The 25,114-nt window shown below is 43.9% G+C and overlaps 1 protein-coding gene across 2 annotated transcripts in view; it reads right to left on the bottom strand.

The window, feature by feature from the left end:
• Positions 1-615: 615 nt before the first annotated feature.
• The window catches only part of LOC137278685 (OTU domain-containing protein 7B-like), a 38,773-nt gene continuing 14,274 nt past the window's right edge, over positions 616-25,114 (bottom strand). The window contains exons 4-9 of one of the 2 annotated variants that reach the window (XM_067811193.1): positions 9,263-9,484; positions 7,422-7,520; positions 6,761-6,888; positions 5,556-5,689; positions 2,425-2,714; positions 616-2,112 (exon numbers count right to left, since the gene is read on the bottom strand). In XM_067811193.1, the coding sequence (XP_067667294.1) occupies positions 707-2,112; positions 2,425-2,714; positions 5,556-5,689; positions 6,761-6,888; positions 7,422-7,520; positions 9,263-9,484 (2,279 nt within the window). In that variant the 3' untranslated portion in view covers positions 616-706. The remainder of the gene's footprint in view (positions 2,113-2,424; positions 2,715-5,555; positions 5,690-6,760; positions 6,889-7,421; positions 7,521-9,262; positions 9,485-25,114) is intronic. The other variant, XM_067811194.1, reaches the window with a different exon arrangement.

Here is a 25,114-nt window from a genome sequence, read left to right as displayed (position 1 = left end):
TACGCTGAAATTATTATGTTGTGTAAACATAAATTCTGTTAATAAAAGCTTCATAAAATCATTTCATGAGAACACAGGCATAAAGGGACAAGAATTCTGGATTCCTTTGAACAAGTTAAAATACAGAATTGATCTCTACTCTACAAATACAGTGCATGCAATGTTTTTGCAAATACCAACAGTGGTAATCATGGTAACTCTTCTGTAGAAACCTTGAAATGATATTGCATTGACGATGCATTTTCCACAACATAATGCTACCAATGTCTACGAGGAGTTGGCCTGAGGATTGTGAAGGCTTCTCGAAGGGCTGTATCTCAGGAACAGTGCTCCATCAGCTCATTTGGCCTTCTCCAGCTGGCGTCGGTGAGTGGGCAACAAGGAATGACATGAACTTACTTAGATGCTGGCTTTGGGCTACAGAGTTAACCTGTTGCTTGCCAGACGACAAAGATGATGATTCAAAGAAATGTTTGAAGTGTTAAACTATCAATTAACTCAAGACAAATACAGCTGACAGTGATGCCAGAACTTTCTTCATTACTTTGAGTAGGATTAAATTAGACAAAGTCAACAAAACAAATCGCCCTTGCTCCACAGTTTCTTGTATGTAAGGAAAACAAGGAAATATTACAAACTTTATAACAATGACACCACCCAGTAGCAGTGTAAAGGACTAAATGAGCTGTGGTTGCCATCAGCTGGGCTACAGTCGAGTCTGAGCTCGGGCCTGTGCGTGCATGGACTGTTGCCTTTGTTTGTAACACCCAGAACAGTAATGGTCTAACTCAGGACTCCCAAAAAAATCACAACCATCATTTCTACATTTGTTACTTGAAAACTGTCGCTGGCCAGTCTGTGCTGGTCCTGTGGATAAACGAGGATTAGACTGGGACAGGTGCGCTGAGACTTGGCCACCCGATTGAATCACACCTGATGTTGGTCGCGAAACCGATTGGCTAAGACCAGATGGAGGCCTTGCAGCTGATTGGTTGAAACCAGAAGGGGGTCTTGAAACTGACTGACTGGAAGTAATGTAAGTTGAACTGGATCTTCTTTGGGGTTGAGGATCTGCAATCCTGTAGTCCACATTGTCATAGTCTGGAGACGGAGTACGGTCATGCAGGCCATGCTGACCCATGTGGGACACATCTCCAACAGACCGGGACTGATGGCGGTCCATGTTACCTACAACTGACAGTCTGGAATCCTGTAGAGGTCTTTCAGGACCATAATCCTCTACCCCTGTGTAGAACTTGGACTTGCCCAACTTGACAATGGTCGCTTCTTCCACCCCCTTGTTTCTGCCAGGGAAAGTATTATACACAAACTGCCCTCGCTGCTTCTCCTTGTCAATGGCTTCTTGCTTCTGTTGAGAGTAACACTTTGAACACAGATATGCAGTCTCGGCTGTGCCAAACATCTGACAGCCAGGCGTTACACAGGACACAGTAGAGGTGACTGAATGGGTGCTGACTCGGTTACGAATCTCTTCATTCTTTTTCCGCCACAAGTCTCTATCCTTCTCAAAGCGTTGTTCTGATGTGTGGAGATAGTTCTTGACGAGCTCCTGCTGCATCTTGGTCCTGCTAACAGTGAGTCTGGCACACCACACTCTCTCACGACCAATATCAGTAGCAATGGTTGCAATAACCTTAGTACTCTGAGTGATAACACTACCCACAGACTGGCGCCGACTGCTTTTGTCAGAGTCACCAATATTCTTCATGGCTTTACCAATATTCCCAAAGTTCTTCTTGATCTTCTTGCCCATACTTTTACCAATGCTCCCAAACTGTTTTGCCACACTGTGCATCTGCTGTGACACTTTAGCATCCTTTTTCTTCTCCTTGTTCCCGACACAACCTACACTGTCATCAGACTCATATGAGCCACAGGACTGCTTATCGCTGTCGTAGTCAGTGTCAAGGGTTGGGATCTGAAGCTTCTCCACATTCATGAACTGCTGGAGTAAGTTCAGTTTGTCCTCTGATGTCAGCTCTGCCACCTTCTTGTTGCTGCTGACTTTATTCCAGTCATAACGTGGACCAGGATCAATGTGGAAGTGAAGCGGAAGCAGCTGGAAGCTTGGGTCCACAAGTGGAATCGCAACTGTAACAGGGACATCATTTTATATAACGACAAAGAAAACGATTTCAGATCTTCAGCATGAACATGCAAACACTTCAGTCACTAGGCTACCCATTATCAATAATGAAAAGCATAGGACACTGGGAATTGCTCCTTCTCTTATATCCTTAGGGGCAGTGTCCCTTTCACTAACCAAGCAGGCCATCATTCCAGAATCAGAATCACTGTCAGACATCACTGTCTCAAATGACAAATATGGGTTGCTAGGAACCTATATTCTCAATCCACACAAACTGTACAGTTGGAAGTTGGCAATGTTAGATTCACACTTACCGGGTAGAAAGGGTTTGTCATCAGGGGAGACCTCCTGCTCCATGGGAACAAGTGCAGAGAAATGTGCAGCATCATACGTCAGCAGTAGTGGTGATCGGTAGCACATCTTTGCCTCACACTCCAAGGGGAGATAAATCCCTCCAAATGGTATGGGGGCTAAGGCCTCTCCTCCTGAGTCCTTTAGGACTGTGTCAGCAACAACAATGATTGGTCTCTGCAGCACGTGAGCTAGCACAAACACATGGAACTCCTCTAGACTCTCATACACCACCGGGTCACATGACGTGCTGCTGAAACACACACGGTAGTCAAAATGATTACAGGTCATTTTGTGCCAGGGTTGATAATACACAATCAGGGCAATGCAACAATGGCAACAATGACAGTGAAAACAAAAAGTGTTACCAAAGGTCAACCACAACTCTGTTAACTAAAATATCCTACTTTTAAGCCCGTTACATCCTTCTAAACAATCCCTCAGACCTGTTGAACACTGCTTACCATTCCAGAAGTCAAATAAGTATTTGATTGCAGTTTCAGTTAAATATCAGTCATCAGTTTTTCCCAGAGTGAGAGCAGGTGTAGTCACCTTAGCATACATTCCACTGAATGAGTGAATGTGCCCTCTTTGAGGCAGAACTGAAATTTCATTCTTGTATCACAGTGTTTATTTTCTTTGTTGACACATAATGGTAGCCATTCCTACAGTATATATTAACCCTAATGCATATCATAATGCAAGCGTGTTTCCAAATTGTGCACTTGGTTCGAAGGCTGTTCATGGTTGAATGATCAATACCATTTTGAAAAAGTAATTAGGACAAGTATCTACTATATTTCCCTTTAAAATGGAAGTACAATCATCCCTCGCAATAACGCGCTTCACGATACCACAGATTCGGGTAAACCGCAGGGTAATCTGTGGCTCCCACAAAAAAAGTTGAACTGAGATCACACACCTTCACAAAATCGAAAATAGCTCATCAACAAATCCGCTGTTGCACTCTGGTAAATAACATAAACTAGTGAAATTCAGAGGGGATGGCAACTGACAGTGTTCATTGTACATATCCATTGTGTTTCAGATGTGTAAAACATGCAGGGTTTTCTCAATCGTACCAACATCCTAGTACTAACTTATGAAAGACAAGGCATGCCATCAGTTGAGTTACAACCTGTACTTACAATGTCGACTGTGATGCAACACACAGCGTGATTAAACACAGTCATCCCAGAACGTATGGTGTCAGAATCCCAATCTTATCTATTAAAACTGTTGACAGAAACAATGGAGTGGTATTACCCGATTCCATACGCGTACTACTTCCGCTTACCACATTCATAAGGGTCCATTTTTCACGCCTACCGCAATGGCAGCAATTTCACATTATTAACGAGGGGGGTCATCCGTGGACCCAAAGACCTGCGTTATGGCAAGGGACGTTTGTACTAATCAATCATCTGTTAAGAATGTGATCCATATGACTGTGGTAGAGTTGCCTATATAGCAGATATGTTTCATCACTTAACTGTTTTACTTTAACATGTCTAAAATAATGGCATTTGTATATTTCAGGCAATACTGTAATTAATACCCATTTAATAATTTCAGATATGAAATATGAATCATCTTTACTGATTTCTAAATAATCAAGTCTCTCATTTCAGGCTGCATGAGATATTTAAGCAGTTGCAAGTACACTAGTATCATAGCTCATTTCTTTTATTTTTTCTAACTTTACAGGGTAAGTCCATTTCAGTGTCAGGTAGTACAGATAGCAATCAAAGTATAAGCCCAGGTATTTTAATGATTGGGTAAGTTTAACTAGGTGTCCTACTTTCAAACCCTTTGTTGTCCACATATGTATTCTTGCCACTTGCACTAACAACTTACACTTGGGACACTGGGAGGCAATGATAGCATCATAGAGATCCATGCTGTATGCCATTGTAATGTATAACCACTTTACGTCAACAATAAAAATAGATTGATGTTATGTTTCAATGTGTCACATATGCTCTCTCTCTCTTTACATCACGAACAGGGTTATACAAGATTATCTTGAGTACAGACAACATCCCCTTCATGGGAATCACAGGGCAAGTGTTTTATATATATATATTTGTAAAGTATTATTAACTGAACATGACATCATACACGTCAGGTTTATAAAACAAAGTGATATCTGTATCATTTATGATTATGAAGAATTGTAGCTTTTATGCGCCAGACTTTGAAATTAACTGTATTCTTATTATTTCATTCTGTATTACAGGGAGCCAGTTTGTCACTGGTTTGTCTCATTTTGCTGCCAACAATAACAAAACAGTTCTCACCCCTTAGCCTGTGTTATTGTGCCTAATTCTGCAAGGGCACTTTGATGGCTATTACACGATATTCTCAAAATCCATTTCTTCACCTCAAAATGTGGTTTTCTTCAAACATATAAACCTGAAGTGTGCTTCTCACTATATATTAGGTCATCTCTTGTTTTCCCAGAATAACAGCATTTGAGGGTTTTTTTTGGTAGGGACAGGTTTTACTTTCCGCTAGTAAAACCTCTTCCCAGGTTTTACTTTTCGCTAGTAAGACCTCTTCCCAGGTTTTACTTTTCGCTAGTAAGACCTCTTCCCAGGTTTTACTTTTCGTTAGTAAGACCTCTTCCCAGGTTTTACTTTTCGCTAGTAAGACCTCTTCCTAGGTTTTACTTTCTGCAGTCATCTTTTCCTAACTCTGTATGAGTTCAAAGTGCAAGTGTTTTCCCTAGCAAAACTGGAACATAAACTCTCAGATTTTAAGGCACACGCTCTATCACACCGCCAATGGGACAACGAAGGAAGTAGGGTTAAATTATCTATTATAGTTAATGTCATTAACTTGATTTTATGTGCGCTTCAGTTATTGTTATGTAGCTTTATTAAATGATCCTCTACATAGTAATTATCCATCACTCACATTATATATATTAGAGAAAACAATTTTCCTCAGTTTTGGAAGACTGACCACTGGGGTTGTGGTTTTACATTGTCTACCAAAACCGAGGAAAAGTGTTTTCTCCTGTACTACAAAACCTGCTGATTTTGACTTCAGTGTGATTTTCATGTGATGTAAACAGTTGTGTTGTATGTACCCTTGAGTGACTGGACTGTCACAGCAGCTGGTTCTCTTTGTTGTTTCTGGAAATGTGCGTGGTGTTGGTGATGAAAGCTTCAACAGATTGTCCCATTCTGCCTGCCACTCTTCTTCAGACAACACAAGGCCAGACTGGAACAATAGAACAATGTCAATACATACTTTGTTCAACATCCCTGAAGGAGAACTCTGCAGACTAAATTAGAATTAAGTATGTCCAAAATCCCTTATTGGGATCTCCCCTGGCCATTATCCCTTACTGGGATCTCCCTGGCCAACATGGTCTTACTGGGATCTCCCCTGGCCAACATCCCTTACTGGGATCTCATCTGGCCAACATGACGTACTGGGATCTCCCCTGGCCAACATCCCTTACTGGGATCTCCCCTGGCCAACATGGTCTTACTGAGATCTCATTTGGCCAACATCCCTTATTGGGATCTCCCCTGGCCAACATCCCTTACTGGGATCTCCTTGGCCAACATGGTCTTACTGGGATCTCCCGTGGCCAACATGGTCTTACTCGGATCTCATTTGGCCAACATGACGTACTGGGATCTTCCCTGGCCAACATCCCTTACTGGGATCTCCCTTGTCTAACACCCCTACTGTGATCTGCCACAGCCCACACCCCTTAGTGAAATCTCACTTATCTAACACCCCTTATTGGGATCTATCCTGTTCAACACCCCTTCGAGAGATATCCTTTGTTGTACATCCCTCACTGGGACTTCCTCTGGTCAACAACCCTTACAGAGATCTGCCCATGCCATCACCCCTTACAGAGATCTTCCCTGTCCAACATCCCTTACAGGGATATTCCCTGGTCAACACTCCTTACATGGATCTCCCCTGGCCTACATCGCTTATTGGGATCTCCCCTACCCTACACTGCTTACTTGGATCTCCCTTGGTTTACAGTGTTATGGCATTGTTGAACCAAGAATAAGTATCTCACCTATTGAACAGAGTGTTATTTGTGTGTGTGTACCTGCTGTATCAACTCACCACTAGACTTAGAAGTATCTATTGCTGCATCCTCCATATCGAAAGGGTATATATTCTGATAAGGTACCAACTTCCATTCATGGACACCTGATTGGATAAAAAGCCAGCTAAGCTGTAGATGCATCCTGGGTACAGTGAAGATTGATCGTAACATGTACCCTGGAGATTATCGAGTATGCTATTGCAGCAACTCACCTCTTTATTTGAGAGTGTCTGCTGCCACCTCCACCGTCTGTACAAATTGTCCTTACAGCTTCCCCGGGTCATCTTGGCATAGAGAGCATTGCGAAGTATCAGTTGTCGGTCATGGATGCCCCACATGGCTGTCATTGAAACAGAGCATACTAATAAATGCCTAGTCAATGCCCATGTCATGTGGGCCCTGGAGACTTCATTTACACATTAGTATACATAACTAAAGCTTATGGTGATAATGAATGCAAGCTGTTAAAATCCTGTTAGTTTGCATGAAGTGATCTTATAAATATTCACACAGTACATACAGTTTTCATTTGTCTGTGATTTCTCAAAGATCTAACAAATATTAACAAACTCCATCATTCCATAATAGTGTGACACAAACACACCTCAAGTCCTGCTACATGCTTTAGCAACTGAAGGAGAAAGGTAAGCAGTATATATCCGCAATAAGTCCATCAATGGTAGCATGCAACAAGTCAAACTATACACATGTGGTGTACAGAAATAACATGCCAGTGAGTGTGAGGAATGCATTATAGAACAGAGATAGTAGTGTGAAAAACAAGTGACAATAGGACATTATTGTACAGTACTAGCTGACAATAGGACATTAATATACAACACCAAGTGACAGTAGGAGATTATTGTACAGTACCTAATGATGCAGCATGGAGGAGGCAGTTGCCATCTCCGGAGGTGGCCATGGGAAGAAGGCGCTGACAGATTCTCATCTCTGCCCACCAGTTCAGTCTCCCTTCAAACATAAACAAATCCTTTACAGTATACACACCATGGATCATGCACAATCACAACATGGTTACATAATACACCATCACAGCATGGATCCATCACATGCCTTCAAAGCATGGATCCACCATACACTGTCAAAGCATGAATCCATCATACAACATTAAAGCATGGATCTATCATACACCATCAAAGCATGGGTCCACAATACACCATCACAGTATGGATCCATCATTCACCATCAAAGCAAGAATCCACCATACACCATCACAGAATGGATAAACCACATACCATCACAACATGGATCCACCAAAAACCATCACAGCATGGATCCATCATACACCATCACAGCATGGATCCATCATACACCATCACAGCATGGATCCAACATTCACCATCACAGCATGTATAGATCATACACCATCAGAGCAGGGAGCTATCATACATCATCACAGCATGGATCCATCATACATCATCACTACATGGATCCACCATACACTGCATGGATCCACCATAGATGATCACTGCATTAATCCACCATACACAACTGCATGGATCCACCATACACCACAGCATGGATCCACCATACACCACAGCATGGATCCACCATACACCACAGCATGGATCCACCATACACCATCACAGTATGGATCCATCATACACCATCACAGCATAGAAAAAGAAAACACCATCACAACATGGATACACCAAACACAATCACAGCATGGATCCATCATGCACCATCACAGCATGGATCCACCATACTTCCCTGCATGGATCCACCATACATCACCACTGCACAGATCCACCATTACCTCACTGCATGGATTCATCATCACAACATGGATCTACCATACACCACAGCATGGATCCACCATACACCACAGCATGGATCCACCATAGATGATCACTGCATTAATCCACCATACACAAGTGCATGGATCCACCATACACAAGTGCATGGATCCACCATACACCACAGCATGGATCCACCATACACCATCACAGTATGGATCCATCTACACCATCACAGCATAGAAAAAGAAAACACCATCACAACATGGATACACCAAACACAATCACAGCATGGATCCATCATGCACCATCACAGCATGGATCCACCATACTTCCCTGCATGGATCCACCATACATCACCACTGCACAGATCCACCATTACCTCACTGCATGGATTCATCATCACAACATGGATCTACCATACACCACAGCATGGATCCACCATACACCACAGCATGGATCCACCATACACCATATGGATCTATCATACACAATCACAGCATGGGTAAAGCAAACACCATCACAGCATGGATCCATCATGCATCATCACAGCATGGATCCACCATACCTCACTTCATGGATCTATCATACATCACCATTGCATGGACCCACCATACCTCACAGCATGGATCCATCATATAACATCACAGCATGGATCCACCATACACCATCACAGCACGGATGTATCATACACCATCACAGCATGGATCTATCATACACCATCACAGCATGTATCTATCATACACAACTGCATGGATCCACCATACACCACAGCATGGATCCACCATACACCATTACAGCATGGATCCATCATACACCATCACAGCATGGTTCCATCATATGCCATCTAAGTATGGATCCATCATACGTCATTACAGCAATGATAAACCAAACACTTTCACAGCATGGATCCATCATACATCATCTTATGATCTTCCCACAAATGACGCTAACCTGCTTGCTCAAGAGACACTAGTGTAGAGGTCTCTATCAGGTCCTTCTCCAGGTAGGCCCTGAAGTCTTCGGAGTACACAGTTAGGTCCGGGAGCAGAAAAGTAAGGAGGTACATGTGATCATGGCTGTCTTCCTCAATGTCATGGAGCACGCTTGACCTTGCCTCAGACACCAAATTCACATTCTCCATTATATTGGAAATTCCACGCTTTAACTTGGGAGCTGTAAAACCAATATGTAATGTTTAAAAATGTATTCTAAAATAAGTGTTCAAATGCCAATACATACAAATCATCTATTCTTAATTCAGTGTAACCATGCATACATAGTAGTAATAATTGTCCACATAGTAGTAATAATTGGAAAGAGTAATTATGGAGTATGCTAGTTATAACTATTACCACAATTAACAATAGGTTAAAATCCAAAAGTCCACAACTCAGGTTTACTGAAGGCTGACACTGACAGATGTACTACCATATCTGTCTTCTGAGCCATATCCACAATGGAAACTTCACTTTAACTACAACTTCGATATTGCTAAGTGGAAGCATTCGAAGACGTGAAAAAGCAGAAGCATCTGTTCCTCACGCTTCCTCAAAGCATCTTATGTCTCCAAATAACACAGTTTAAAGGGGCACTGATGCGGAGCGAATAATGTTTCTCGCAAACAGTCTAATTACGAAACCAAACTGCAAATTGGTCAGCGCCCACTCCCTCGACCATGACAGACAAAGCGAATGGGCTTTGGTCCACATTAGCAGAATTTCTTCACCCAAAACAGTCGGGAGGCCAGATGCCCATCATATGCCATTATTTAAAAATATCTATGGTCTGATCGTAACAAAATATCCTAGCAGTGTAGTTTTTTTCCGAATGCTTGGATGGTTTAGTGACTGATCCAATTTGATTTTATTTCTGTGTGTTGTACCTCGATATTTAATCATGTTATGTGAAAATATGATGTCTACAGGCACATAGCAAGCCATTTGTTTCAGTCTAAAAGATTGCAAAGCTTTATATTTAGATAGCTTTGACTGTTGGCCCAGCTGATACCAAATATCATATGTAAATTTTGGTAGATATGGTAGCTACCCTGGTTTATTATCTATGATAATAAAAACACACAGTTGATTTATTTGAATTCGTAAACTAAAAACAATGACTTTGCCATTGGTAGAGAAATCTGAAAATTTTCTTACATAAAAAAAACCCCTGATTACACCCATTTACCCAAGTACACAACAAATGCCTGTATGTATTTCTTATGTAACAGAGTTTGGTTGGTATCCTCAAAACAGTTTCAGCTCATAACTGTTTTCAGGCTGCATGCGACACAGAGATTACATCTTCTTTGCTGTAACTCCCGTTCGATGGTGTAAACTGACACGTGTTATTTGTCACCATTCTCTTGATGGTCAGTTAATAAATTTATAACAGGTATAATTAGTGGTGACACCACTCAGGTTACTCAACAAAGGTTCCCATTTGGCATTTCTCCTGTCTGGAGTAAATAATCAACATTATAAATTAAGGTCTGTAATGGCAAATGTATTGTATGTTATGTAATATGTGCATGTAAATGATGCAAGAGGGTTTATCAGCTGAGTTACAAAAACAAACATCGTTAAAAGGATTAACCTCAAAAGACAGTGTGTGTAGATGTACTAATCTATGCTGACTACACCCTGTCGTAGAGTACGAGTGTAAAAACAACATACACCCTTCCAAGAATTAACCGCCATTGCGTTGATTGATTGCTTATTATCGGTTTAGCTAAATTAATTAGAATGGTGGACGACATAGAGCAGGATTATTTACCAGCTGCAGATGAATGGAATATCGTTCCTTTATGTGGATATTGATGGATACATTCCTGAACAAGGTAGTAGCCTGACATTGTTGCTATAAAATTAGTCTGTTTTACATCCATTATTTGCATTTTATTTTAATTTATTTGTTGTAGCATTCAGCAGAATCTATATGACAGAAAACACACACTAGATCGTGTATGTGTGTGAAATAGGATCCACAGTGGCAGTCTATACAATGTTTAAATGTTACAGTCATGTTTACTATAAGTATAAGTGTGTTCTTTTATTAACTTTCAAAATCATACAAATATGAAAATAAACTAATTAGGGTTATGAGACAAAATATAAAGACGTACATTGGCATCGTTATTTTTCCATCCTAATAAGTTTTTACCATTTCTACCACGGGCAGATGATTAACCTCCAAAGTGTTTCATTTGTTTTCATAATACATTTGTAATGAAGTAAAAATGACTTAGTTGATCTGTCTATAATTAAATTCTCAATTGCGCATACCAACTGTGTAGCAGAGGTCACGAACCAGTCATGAATTCTGGGATATCATCCGAGTACTCACAGGAGAAAAACAACAACAAAAGTTTAAACCAGTCCACGGAAATTGCTCCGCATCAGCACCCCTTTAATTTCAAATAGATTACTTGCAGACCCTGACACCTACTTATCATTTTGAGGGTTAGCATTCCGTAAAAATGCCAAAATCATCTTTGGTTTCCACACTATGACATTGTACCTAACAACTACTAGTGAGTTAATATTTAACGTCACATCGGCAATATTTCAACCATATCGTGACCCAACAACTAATCACTTCATACACCTGATGGAATCTACTGACAAAGATATATCATACAAACATGGACTCATCCACAGAAATTTAAACTTAATGCATATAGGATGATATGATTGTAATTGATCATGTAATGTATTATGGGTCTAGGGCCTCTTTACAGAATACATTTGTCTGTTGACACTGCAACATCTCAGGTAACATGACTCCACAATCAAACGGTAGCATGTGTCTCTCTGCCACTAAAGCTGGCTTGATGTATGCATATTACAGTTTAATTGGAAGAATGACTTTGGCTGACCATGGGGACTTCACTAATGCTGATATATACAGTCATCCCTCGCCATAATGTGGGTCTTGGGGTCCACGGATGACCCCCAGTGTTATTAGAGATCCATGTTATAGAACCTATTACATAATGTGGAACAATGGCCAAGTAAAATCATATCTTCCAAGGACATAGCAAAACATAACTATGAACACAGGAGTAGTATAGGGAATGACAGTTCTAAAACACTTTCAAGAAATGTCTCTACAAAGCCTTATTTAATAAATAAGGCTTTGGTTGGGACCTTAGATCTTGCTACTATTACCCCTACTACAAAAAGTTGGGTGTCTATGAAACAGTTTACCGTGTGTTGGTAGGAGGTAACACTGTGCTGTACGGTACGATCAATAATTCTTCTCTTACAAAACCCCTACCCGGCCCATCCCTCAAGTAGTACAAGTTAGGTTCGTCGGCTTTCATATCCACTTTATCTATGTTGTAAGTTTTGACTGACCATATAGGATCGGTGGCCCGCTTACGGCTATCGCCCTCGTGTTCCCCCGGCTGGTATAGATACCTCACTTTGGCGGCCTATGTCATGTTTATATCGATGAAACAGTTTAACGTGAACCGCCTACGATCTCTTTGGTGTTCATAATAAAGGCTTGCTGGGCTTTTTGTATCCCCTGTTCTATGTACTTTTTTTTCTCGTCCTCGCTGATAGCAGACTTACGAGACTTGGATCGAATATCTTGTTTCATTCCGTTATATTTTTTGAGTTCAGAGAGGATTGAACGAAACTCCTCTTCTGAGATCTTACTGTCAGAGAGTGCCGTGGAAATTCGCTCACTCACTGTGTTCAGCTTTGCTTCGGCCAGAACCCTGATCTCGTCGTGTTTCAATGCCTTACGATTAAGTCTGCGTGATACTAACTTAAGCGCCAACCCTGCCAACCCTGCCACCCCAGCTGTTATTTCAATACCTAGCACTATAGGTGCGGCCACGATGGTAGCTAACAACCCAACGCCTGCCGCCCCTAGTCCCATGCTGGTTGCCATAAGGGTAGTGTCAGCCCCGTCCACGATATTGAAAGCTCTATTATATTTTTTACATAGTGCTTTCCGCGTGTCACGGTCTTGTTCTAGTTGACGTTTCACATCACATAACTGCCTCAAGCGGAACCCATCTACGGTTTCCAGTGTCTTCGCTACTTCCTCTACGACTGGGTACAGACCCATCCTATAATATATATTTTGAAAGATATTTTAATTGGGTTTCAGTTAATAGTCTATCAATGTATTTGAAGCCTATAAGGGATAGATCATAACTAATGATAATAGGTGAGAGGCTAATAGACTTTTCTGTTGTAATAAAAACCCCACTGAGGCTTATTAAGCGGTTCATAGAACCCGTGGGGGAATCCCGTTGTATAACAATACGACAATATTGGTCTAAGTGTTCGGTATACCAGTGTATTGCCAACCCGGGTAAAATTTGGCGTCCTTTCGAGGAGTTTTCCTGGTCAAAATACGTAAAGACGACTTCTATGATGATTGTGTAGGGGGAGAATATATCAAGATGCCTTTGGTGTAAATACATACTGCTAAATGTTAATTTACTTTCTATTCCAGAAATTAACCCAATTTTTTCTTCAACAAAATATATCGAGGCTGTTGCTTCATTCCCCGTAATGAAATCCCCGGGCCAGATACCGTTATTCCTAATCTTAGAGATAAACCTCCACCCTTCTTTTGTTGTGATATAAGGTGAATCTATTGTTAAGTTGATCAGCCATTTAGGCTCTTTAAGATCTGATAACGACACCCGTCTGTACACTTTGTCTTTGAAGTGCAGGATATATAATTCATCTTCCTCACCAGGCTGATCGAATCCCTCCGTATCTCCCAGGTCGTTAAGTGTAGTGTTGGGATGATGACTGGTCATTATTATACTATTACGATATAATTTCCAACTGGTTTTCTGATAATAATTCAGGGGTGAATTTCATACCCATGAAGTGTATGTTGTCAGGCAGGAAGATATTGGTTAGTGATATCTTGTTTTCCACGATCACGTTGACCCCCTGCAGACTGGTGTTGGAGTCGGTACCCACCCGCACGTAAACGTTACAAACTTGATACTGATGTTGTTTGCCCCACCCGAGTTTGATCCCCTTCACGATCTCGATATCATTCCCCGATGGTTCCCCTAGGTAGACTTTGATGATGAGTGTTGAGTTTGCCGGTAGACTCTCTAGTATAGTGACCACACCTTCGAATTCAGACACCAACTGCAATTTCACGTTTTGTATGGCTGGTTTACTCGATAGCATGTGGGCTGCCATAGTGTTGAGTGGGCTGACGACTACGCTACGTCTCTGAGTTGGGACGTAAGCCACGAGCAGGGTTCCATTGTTCACGACTTTGTTTAGGTGGTTGTCTTTGTTATCAGTAAACACGTAGGGAGAGACGAGTCTAATATTGAGAAACCAGTCGTCGTTATCGGGTAACAACACCCACTTGTCATCTTCGGTGAAGACGAGTATATATGGCTTGTTTTGGACGACGGTAGTGCTCTCAACATCGTCTAAGTCGAACAGTTTACCCCCGAACGATGGGTATATTATCCAATTATTATTACCGGTGTTGACAAGGGCGTACTTAGTGTTGACTGTTGCTCTTGTGGTATCTACTATATCACTTAGGGTTCCACCGGAGGGGATTTCAACGCGTTTGTAAATGTTGTTTTTCAGTTGCAAGGCGTATGATTTACCATCTACTCCGGGAGCGTCGAAACCGCGTGTGTCTCCGAGGTCGGAGATCCCGATATTGACGCATTTCTTCACTCCGGGCCCTTGTGCGCTGGTCATTTTACATGAAGCGTTAAGCTGAGGTATCCTATATTTACAGGATTATGATTTATATCTAACACCGATATTGTCAGCTCAGGTATGTTGCCCTGGGTTAATCTCTTATACTGCCGTGGTGAAAATGACTCGGTTCTACCGTCGTTGAATTTCTCAGTTTTCACCGGCACTGCTCTCAGTATAGTGGAAGGGTGACCTCCTTGAATGTTGTACGTTGTGCTCACCTGACCGAGATGAATGTACAGCTCTCGGTACGGTACTAGATCGGGTAACTTTGTGCCTGTGACCGTTGTTGTTGGTTTTATCTCGTCAGGAGACATACCGAGTATCCTCGCTAATGGTCGGCCGAGCCTCAAGGAGGTTCTTCCATTGTTGATTAACACCACTGTACCGTTTGAGTCGTTCATCTTGAGTTCGGCTCCCAGGGGTTTGAAGACCTCGTCGTTTAGAGAGCACACGCTGTAGTAGCCGTCAGTTATCTGACTGCGAGTTCCACTGACGAACAGCTTATTGTTGCTGATATTAATGTTAGTCCATTGCGGTAGGTAGGTGATATCGCAGAGTGCGACTTCGAGTTGACCTGACGTGTTATCGATCGCGTGCGTCAGCTGAACGGCCTCACCGCTCGTTATTCCTGGAAGTGTTATGTACATGTTAGAGTATATATGCTCATTATATAATAGTTTTAAAATGTATTCCCCTGGTGTGTTGTACCCTAAACTGGACGTAGATTTCTCCACCATGAAGATCGTGGTTGCCCCTGGGTTGTATTTCAATGCCAAGTTTATAGATATGCCTGATAAGTATAAGCTTTCGGTGACTAACATTGAGGCAGTCCACGCTTGGTTCAACAACCCTATGCAGTTCTGGCAGAACCAATTCAACTTTGCCGTGTGGTGCGCTACAACGGGGTGTGGTGTGACATTGACCGACACTCGGCGTGGGCCGCTGAGTCAGTCTGTGTTCAAGTTCCACGTGTACTACCAGGTCAGACGTATCCTTAAAGAGATCAGCGCCCCCCTCCCACAGGACAAAGCGTGGGACGCAACAAACAACCCGTACGATAGACGGGTCTACGAACGTATTTGCAACGAATTCGAAATAGACCCGAAGACGGATTGGCGTTTGCCGGGGCTGAACCACGGGTTGGGTATTCCTTACGCTCATGGGCTCTCGCCAAAGGCATTTGACAAACATATACTAATAAAATTTATGCAACGAAAAATGTTTAGTACGGAACGTTTTTCCCATGCATTAGCTGATCTTGTTCCTAAACCTAACAAATCTGGACCAAAACCAGTGAAAGATGCCAGTGATGATTTACTGACACTAGGTATACTTAGGCAGGACTTTGCTTTGTCGAGTAATGAATGGAGGGATGATCGTATGGACTTTAAAAAAGGTGGTGTTGGTTTCACAATCCAGAAAGTGGAGCAGTCAACCGCAGACGGGTGGAAAATGTTCATGCTGGACACGTCGAAAGGATTCACTCGTGCCGGGGAAGTCAGGTTGAACGACTCGATTCGAACGTACGTGTGGGCGCTGTTGGGTGCGCAGTCGATGACGCGTTCCAACATCATCGGTAAGGGAACAGCTTACGACGCTCAGAAACAGTTCGTTGCCAACGTTGAGGATGCTATCAATTCTCCAGTTGATCTCCCGCGGGCCATCGAACGCTACCAAAACGTGTTAGAATACGCCAGATCGAAAGTCAACTACGTGTTCGGCGTGGGGCTGTACATGGCTCCGAGTGATATGCAACTGAGAGTAAAAAAAGTGGTGGGTTATAACAACAAAATAGTCATAGCCACGAAGGATCAAAAGTTGGGTATCAACCCCGATATTAACACCACCTATATCCCACACATCCCACCACGTGAAACGGGTATAGTTGCGCCGCCCCCGGAGCCTAAAGTTCATGTGGAGGTACCCCCCACACACTCCCATATTCAGGCTCAGCAGCATATTGATAATAAAACGGCCTTAGTGGTTGGTGGGGTAACTTTGGGACTTATTTGGTTAAAGATTTCTTAGCCGCTACGTACACCAGACCCGCCACGGCGACGATGGCTGCCCACAGGTTTTGACTGAGCCACATGGCAGTTTTAGACAGAGCGCTCAACAACCACGAGACGATGCTACCCAGGATGCCGGGAAGGGCTTCGGCGGCTTTACCAGCCAGTTTAGCTAGGCCTTCCCCGAGTTTTTTTATCCAGTCTTTAACCCCACCGCCACTTGGAGTTCCCCCGCCGCTGGCAGGCCCCACAGGGGTTCCTCCCACCAGTGACACCACCAGGGTTGATATAATGAAACCCAATGCAGTCAGAATGCTGGCGATGGTGATCCCTTGCTCCCGGAACAATATCCGAATCCTGTTGGCTAAAGTTATATCCTCATTCAGTATTCTATCGATTGTTTCCCGAATACGACTGATCTGGGATCGAAGCTGTTCACGATTCGAGGAAGCGGATTCCAATTGTGTACGTCTCTCGTCTTCTAAATCGCGTAGTCGTTCATTGATACGACGCTTCATATCATCGTTTTCAGTTTCGTTGAGTTTGGTTTTTTCCCTAGCGATGTGCTCGTCGATTTCGTTCAGTTTCCCCATGTTGTTCACGAGTTCTCCACGCACGCGTTTCACGGCTTTGTCTAAGCCGCGCAGTTCCCTTACCGGAAAGTCAAACCCCGGTAACGGTTTGTCCCAGTAGGTGCTCAACAGTTTTTCTATACTGTCCGAGGCTTCTGTAGCACGCTGTGGTGTCATTTCATCTCTAGTGGTGAGGTGGGATCTGGTAGCTTGCAGATCTTCTTTAACGGCCTTAGGTATTGCACCACCGTAATCATTCATGTTTAGATTTTTACGGATAAATTCGACACCATGGCGGCTGGCTAGAGTTGACAAGGCCAGTGGTTTTTTATTGCTCTTGTTAAAGAGGTCAACCCCTGGGTCAGACTTAAGGCGTAGAACACCCTTTGTATCAATAAAAAAATTCTTATGGTATCGACCCTGTGGTTCAACATAGTTTTTATCTCTTCTTAAACTTTCGTAATAATCATTTACCGTTGTTTCCAAGAGTTCTTGGTTCAATGGTGAACTAGTAAATGAGGTCTCCTGCTCATCATCGAATGCCTGGGCACTAGCGCCCGGCATCTCCGTCATATCTATGTCTTCATCCATTAGTATTAAAAATATATTTCTTTTATATAACAATGTACGGCAGAAAATTAGATCCTTTCAGAAGATTGAGAGAGCCATTAGGAGCCAGAGCCGTGCGCCAGTCGGTGACCATCACCAACAATCCCAGCAAGATAGACCAGAATCAAACTCTGCTGGTTAGATTTCCAAACCTTGGTGAGAATGACCTCATTGTACCAGGCACTGTTCGACTGGCGTTCAATATCACGTTGACCTCCGACAACGACAAACGCGAGCTAGTGCGGAACGTGGGTCGAGCCATCATCAAGAAAACGACCGTCAAGATCAGCGGTAACGAGGTGCTGAGCATCGACGACAGCGACGTGTTTCACTGCTACAGGGATCTCTGGAAAAGCGAGGGAGAACGAGTCAATGATGTGTACCAGGGCATCAGCAAATCAACCCGGTTGCGCATAGGGTATACCTTCACGCCAGACCAGCAAGACAAGCTATCGGACGGTGAAAAGGCCATCGCTCGAGCATACGGGAATCGATTCTGCGTGCCGCTCGACTTCGAGTTGCTCACGGGACACGCGCCGTTTTACCAGGCCGCGCTGGGTGATAGGCTCGAATACGAGCTCACGTTTAACGACTATAGCAAAGTAGTGCGTACGCCGAACGGTGATGAGGCCAGTTATGCCATAGACAACATCTCTCTGGAGTTCGACATGGTCACTAGCCCGGAGCTGGCCAGGCAGGTTCGAAGTCAGTACTCTGGGAAGATGGCTATCCTGTACGATCGCGTACTGAGGCATAGATCAGTAGTGCGAGATAAGAGCGACACTGTGTGGAATATCAACCTGAACGTGCCGGCGCGATCGATGAAAGGTATCCTGGTCGTCCCCGTGGAGTATTACGATCCATTCCGGAGGGACAGCGAGAAGTTTTTCAACCCCGAGATTGAAAAGGTGGAAGTGACCATCGAGGGCGTGCCCAACCAGCTGTTCAGTCATGGTATGAGACCACACCAGCAGTGGGATGAGATAAAAAAGCTACCAGTGGGGGATTACATAACAAAGGACCTGGACCTCGGCTCCGTGCAGATCGGTGAATACCTGACCACCAAGTACGCCCTATGGTTGGACATGCGATCCACGGATGATGATAAACTGCACGGTAGCGGGCGTCGTATAGATAACGGCAGCGAAGGGATAACCATCCAGATTACTAAGAAAGCTCAACCCGCTGGTAAGTTGAAATTATATCTGTACGTTATTATGGACGCGCAACTTAATATAGACAATGGGAGATTCGTGCAAGCCATCTACTAGTGGGGGGGACCCCCCCACACCCCCCAACAATAAACTACCACACCTCCCCACTGACCCACACTGCGCCATAGTGTGCGGGCAGACTGGCTGTGGGAAGACCGTTTTCGTGTTGGATATGTTGGAGGGTTACTACAAGGATGTGTTCGATAACATCGTTATCATGTGCCCTACTGAGCATGAATAAAACGTACGCGCGACCTTGGGTGATGACGGACCCGGACGTACACAAAATCGACCCTGGAACACGTCTGCAGGACTGGTTGAAAGCTCTTCACGAGAAATTTAAAGGGGAACCGACGCTGTTCATACTGGACGACTGCAGCGCTAATCGCGAGATAACAAAAAAGAGAGACATGCTATCGTACCTGGCCTTCTCCGGCCGGCATGCAAATCACAGCGTCTGGGTGCTAACGCAGAAGTTCAACTCGGTGTTGAAAGACCTCAGGGAGCAGACGCGATGGGTGGCCTTATTTCACTGCAAGGACAGGGATTCGTTCGAGGAGTGTTAGAGAGAGAACGATGTGATGAGTAAATTAGAACGGGAACGGGTGAAGAAACAGCTCGCTGAAACTAAACACGCTAAGCTCGTGCTAAAGACCGACCAACCAGTAGCATATATAGTATGCTAAGCAAAGCTAAGCAAAGCTAAGCAAAGCTAAGCATATAGCTATGATATTTGAAGTGTTTGTCGTGTGCAACTTAACCTTCATTTCTCTGTGTTTTGTCTGCATCGGGTATTATATAGTTAAAACTAAATCTTACTTGTTATATTATAAGATGGAGTGTGAGGAATTGCTCGAACAATTATCTGTGGAGGGTTCCCCCACGCCGCCGGCAGGCCCCACTGATGACAAGCGAGAGAAACTGGTGGCGTTGGCTGTTGGCGGCAAAGCCAAACATTACTTTGGAGACTACACTCCGGATAAAATTAACAAAATGCCAGCCGAAGAAATCGATAAGCTGTACGCTAGATACGAGTCCCGGCTCGGAGCAGAAATGACAAAGACAATAGGATCGGCTATGACCCAGATATACACCGGTATTGTATCACACTTCCTTCCCATTCCACCAGAGCGCCGACTTTACCTGTGGGAAGACCTCGAGAAAGACCCTTTTATCGAACACGCCGTGAGCTCTATCAGCTGCGGGCTGTACCACAAATATGGTATGTTGTTGGCTCCAGTGACGGCGGCGATTATCACGGCAAAACATTGTCAATTTGAGAGAAAGAATAATAATGATAGTATAGATGGATGCTGCACAGGAACCAGTGGAGGTACCCCCAACAGTGGAGGAGACCCCTTCACAGGAACCAGTGAGGGAAGTGACCCCAACAGTAACCAGGCAGAAGAATCCTAAGAGAGTAGCTGCCGGTAAAAAACGGTGGTGTAACCAACATAAAGTGACCAACCCAACCCGACTGTTGTTGGCTGTAGGCGTAACTGCTGCCGTGGTTATAACATGGTTATACGTGGGGGTACCCTCCCACAGTGAGGGAAACCGCCGCCGGCAGGCCCCACTGTCGACCCGCATATCATGTTATAATTTTAATATTTTATATCATATACATAATGTCTGAGGGGAAAACGTTCGTCAACGACGCATACCACGCCACAGTGGTCGCCAGTCTAGCCGTAGGGTACGCTCGGTTGACTAAAATGGTGCTTAAACAACCAACTATCAAGCTAGATTTCAACCTGCAGGATATGGGTATGCTCATAATGAACCTTGGTATGGCGATGGCCACAAAAGACATCCTAGTAAAACAAGGAATAATACCTGATAATATAATGAAATAAATATAGGGATGGCCACGATAGCTATGATGGTCGGTGGGGCGTTAGTGAATGCCCTGGCATTTTCCGGGAGTAATTTCCTCTTCTCGAAACTACGAGATGATCACGCGGCTGAAATACAGGAAGAAAGGAAGCGGCACGATCTCGCTACTGAGAAATTACAAAGAGCACAGGCCGAGTACGCTAAAAAACGCCTCCAGAGGATCGATTTTATTAATGAACAACTCCAGCGTGAAAACCATGCCGTTCAAACATTCAACGATGTCGATGAAGCAATGAAAGAATACTACCTACTAACTGGTAAACAATTGGAACCGCTCAATAAACCCACACTCGCTCAGTACTACACACCATCCATGGGACAAATGAATCGTGAACTGGGCTTCATAGTGTTGGGTATAGCAGCTACTGCGTTGGTTGCGAAGCAATTAAATTAAAATACCTATATAAGTAAACATGAGACCCGCTCCATACCGATGCGAATACATACTTATGGGGAAGACCGAGGCCTGTGGTAGGAAATGCAGGAATCAGGGGTTCTGTTGTTTCCATATGGGAAGTCCTAACTACACGTGTTCTGTGTGTGGTATCGGGGTTAAAGGACACTACTGTCTATGTAAAGCTCACGGAGCGAACGTAGTCAGACATCAACTCATCTACGAGAATAAAAAAGGCTACATAAAAGAACGTAGGCGACTGCTCAAGATAGACTCCAATGCGTGAAAGGGTTACCTCCCTTTACTGTGAAGCAATTAGACATTGGTTCTCTTAGGTGTAAACACTATGTCTACTGTACGCGAGCTGAAGAGGGTCGCAAAACAGAGAGGTGTGATCGGGTATTCTCGAATGTGGAAGTCAGCATTGTTGAGATTACTAGGTTTAGAAGCCCCTCCTTCAGTAAAACAATTAAAAGCTCAAGCAAAACAGCTTGGATACACGGGTTATTCAAACCTGGGGAGAGCCGGGTTAGTCGCATTGTTATCACATGCCCCCGTAGCAAAACCTCCCACTGTAAAACAACTGAAAGCCGAGGCACACGATTTGGGTTTAGGCGGGTATTCCCGTATGAGAAAACCACAGCTTGTAGAATTATTACGACAGAATAGAGCTATTGACCTACAGTTCGTGCGCACTGAGCGCGCTGTAGGCAACTATTTGAGAGGTTGGCGCATGCACGTTGATAGAAACATAGACATTACAGATATCAAGCCTCTGATAGCTGATAAGGTCAACCAGGAACTAAATAACCTAGGAAGTATCAAGTTTCAGATCACAGTGAAAATGTCGCTCGATAAGCAGGTTGGGAGTACCACTGAGTATGTTCAGCCTTACTTCCGAGGTCAACAAGAGGTCGCCACACATACAGAGACCATTGATACATCAATCGATACCAGTTTTCAGCAGATACGAGAATACCTAGAACGCTACACACACTTGGGGTCCGGGTGGGTTGTAGATAAAATCGATAATATCTATCTAGACATAGCTAACTACGTGCCGTTCAGAGGCGGGTCATACCTAGCCTTGCCTCCCTACTATAGGAACAAACATGCTATAGTAAATGTTAAGAATAGAGGAAACGATTGCCTGAGGTTAGCTATCAGGTCAGCCTTATTTCCAGCTGACACTAATCCGAACAGGCCTTCTAATTATCCCCAAGACGATGGGCTCAACTGGGATGGTATAGATGAACCCACCCCCATATCCCAGATCACTAAAGTAGAAAAACAGAATAATATGGCTATAAATGTCTTTGGGCACGAAGGTAACACAACAATAGTACACAGGGTCAGCCCGGTGAAGGATCGCCAAGTTATCAATATATTCATGATCCAACGAGGTGACAAGTATCACTACACGTGGATAAAACATCTCAGCCGGTTGTTGCACGACCAGTCGAAACACGATGGGGAAAAACACTTTTGTGTACGATGCCTACACGGTTTCAGTCGAGCTGATTTATTAGAATCCCACCGGGAGGATTGCCAAGGTGTGGGGCAGACGGCTATACGAGTCGACATGCCTAAGGAAGGTGATAATATCCTAAAATTCAGTAACCACAAGAACCAAATGTCTGTGCCTTATATCATATACGCCGACTTCGAAGCCTTGGTTGTGGGGGATTCCCCCAGTGGTGCCGCCGTCGAGGCTCCCTTCACCCACAAAACACAAGAGCATAAAGCCTGTTCGTTTGGATACATTGTCGTCCGTTGTGACGGGGAAACGAAAGCTCCGGTAGTATATAGGGGCCCTGACGCGGCTGAAAGGTTTCTAAAGTGTTTGCAGGAGGAAGAAAAAATTATTAGGAATACATTGTATAAAATCGCTCCCATGCGTCTGACCCGAGTCGACAGGCTAGCCCACGCTAGTAGCACTAACTGTCACGTGTGTGACTCACCACTTAACGGTGATTCGGTGAGAGATCACTGCCACATAACTGGTAAGTATAGAGGCGCCGCTCACAACGCGTGCAACCTCAAGCTTAAAATCAACCCTAAGACAATAAACATCCCCGTTGTATTTCACAACTTGAGAGGGTACGACTCACACTTGATCATGCAGGCCATCGCGAAAATCGATGGTAATATAACGTGCATCCCCAACAACATGGAGAGATACATCTCCTTCAGTTTAAACGGACTTAGGTTCATTGACTCGTTTCAGTTCCTCCTGTCGTCACTCGACAGTCTGGTCAAGGCCAACAATACCTTCCCTATCACCGATCGATACACAGACGCCGAGACTAGACCCCTGCTTATGAGGAAGGGTGTGTACCCCTATGAGTACATGGATAGTTGGGTCAAGTTCACCGAGACCAGACTACCCCCTATTGTCTGTTTTTATAGCAAGCTGAATGAGGCGTCCGTCTCACGAGATGATTACTCGCACGCGACTAACGTATGGAATAAACTGGGTTGTAAGAACCTGGGTGATTATCACGACCTGTACTTGAGGACAGATGTACTGCTGTTAGCCGACGTGTTTGAAACGTTTAGGCGGACGTGTTTAAAGCAGTATAAACTCGACCCCGCATGGTATTACACCAGCCCAGGTCTGTCGTGGGACGCCTTGCTTAAAAAGACCGGAGTTAATTTGGAATTGCTCACAGATTACGACATGCACCTATTCATTGAGAAAGGCTTGCGAGGTGGGATTTCCATGGCATCCAAACGATACGCGAAAGCAAATAATCAATACGTGAAAGGTTACGATCCTAACAAACCAACCAATCACATTCTCTACCTAGACGCAAACAACCTGTACGGCTGGGCCATGAGCCAGTATCTACCTACAGGGGGATTCGAATGGGTACCCCACGTTGATGTTATGGGGGTTGCACCAGATTCGAACAAGGGTTATATCCTCGAGGTTGACTTAGAGTATCCCAAGGAATTACACACATCACACAACAGCTACCCCCTGGCCCCCGAACGTATGAGGGTTAACCCAGACTGGATGTCTGAGTACCAACATAACTTGTCAGGTGGTCGTGTGACAGACGTTGAAAAACTCGTGCCTAACTTAATGAATAAGACCAAGTACATCGTTCACTATCGCAACCTACAGCTGTACCTGTCGTTGGGTATGAGGCTGACCAAAATACACAGGGTGCTCATGTTCAACCAGAGCCCATGGATGGAGCCCTACATCAGAATGAACACAGACCTACGAAAAAAAGCCACCAGTGATTTTGAGAAAAATCTCTACAAACTCATGAACAACTCGGTGTTTGGTAAGACTATGGAGAACCTGAGGAAACGCGTGACCGTGAAGCTGGTTCGGTCGAGTGAGGAAGACAAGCTCAGGAGATTGATAGCCAGTCCGGCATTCAA

The sequence above is a fragment of the Haliotis asinina genome, chromosome 3 (assembly GCF_037392515.1).
Source record: "Haliotis asinina isolate JCU_RB_2024 chromosome 3, JCU_Hal_asi_v2, whole genome shotgun sequence".
In the NCBI taxonomy this organism is placed as follows: domain Eukaryota; kingdom Metazoa; phylum Mollusca; class Gastropoda; order Lepetellida; family Haliotidae; genus Haliotis; species Haliotis asinina.
This window is presented reverse-complemented; position numbering and strand designations above follow the sequence as displayed.